Below are 1,151 nucleotides of genomic sequence, written 5' to 3'. Positions count from 1 at the left end.
CGATAAACTCTTCTAAGTTATCTTTTACACTGCCGGACTTAAGTTTATAGACTTTGATTCCTACCTGTTTTAAAATATCAAATGCGTTTGGGCCCACAGCTCCGGAGATTAGGACTGTTACTCCTTTATTTGCTATAAACTGTGCTGCTTTAATCCCCGCACCCCTGCTCTCATTCTTTGCTGGATTTTCCACAGCAATATCACCTTTGATTTCCCCATCCTCTATATCTGCAATAATAAAATAGGGACATCTTCCAAATACAGAGCTTATTTCAGAATCTAAACCATTTCCTATTGATGTTACAGCCACTTTCATATTTATTCCTCCCTTTTTAGTACTATGTTTTCTATCTTATTTACAATTTTTAATAACCTTTTTGAGGTCTCTGATTCCCCATTCTCAATTAATAAAACATCTTCCAGTTCTTTAGATGCAATATCGATTGGTACATTACCTAACAAAGGTATATTTGTTTTTGATGCTATTTTATTGCCCCCACCACTTCCAAAAATCGGTATCTCAGTTTTACATTCGGGACAGACAAAACCAGACATATTCTCTACGATTCCCAATACTTTAATTTTCAGGTGCTTAGCCATGTTTATGGATTTTTCAACATCGTCTAATGAAACTTCATGCGGTGTTGTGACCATTATTATCCCATCAAAAAAGGGTATTGACTGTAAAATTGTTAAATGCTCATCACCAGTACCAGGAGGACAATCAATTACTAATATGTCAAGATCTCCCCATGATACATCCACCAGGAATTGTCTTATAGCTGCTGTCTTTCTAGGACCTCTCCAGATTATTGGCGAATTCTCTTCCGGTAAAAGCAATTGTACAGATATTACTTTTAAATTTCCCACCTTTACTGGTACGATCCCCTCAGCACTTATTATCAGATCTTTTTTTCCAATTTTTAGCATTCGGGGAACATTGGGGCCATGAATATCTATATCTAAAATACCTGTCCGATAACCTTTTTTTGAGAGGGCTACTGCTAAATTCACTGCTATTGTAGATTTACCTACCCCTCCCTTTCCACTCATAACCGCAATTTTATGCTTTATTTTACTCATTCTCTTTACAATTTCCATATCCTGCTTCATATAAGCTAAATTCTGTTCCTTATTTTCATTCTCTGCAA

The 1,151-nt window shown here is 36.1% G+C and overlaps 1 protein-coding gene across 1 annotated transcript; it reads right to left on the bottom strand.

Moving 5' to 3' along the window:
- Positions 1 to 318: 318 nt before the first annotated feature.
- Positions 319 to 1,101, bottom strand: LOTGIDRAFT_148836 (hypothetical protein; the record flags this gene model as incomplete). The annotated part of the gene is made up of 1 exon (XM_009049273.1): positions 319 to 1,101. The coding sequence occupies one exon, from the start codon at positions 1,099 to 1,101 to the stop codon at positions 319 to 321; it is 783 nt and encodes a 260-aa protein (XP_009047521.1).
- Between the last annotated feature and the right edge of the window lie 50 nt (positions 1,102 to 1,151).

The sequence above is a fragment of the Lottia gigantea genome (genome assembly GCF_000327385.1).
Source record: "Lottia gigantea unplaced genomic scaffold LOTGIsca_13289, whole genome shotgun sequence".
NCBI lineage: Eukaryota > Metazoa > Mollusca > Gastropoda > Lottiidae > Lottia > Lottia gigantea.
The sequence above is the reverse complement of the archived record's forward strand: the minus strand, read 5'-3'. Positions and strand labels throughout refer to the sequence as shown.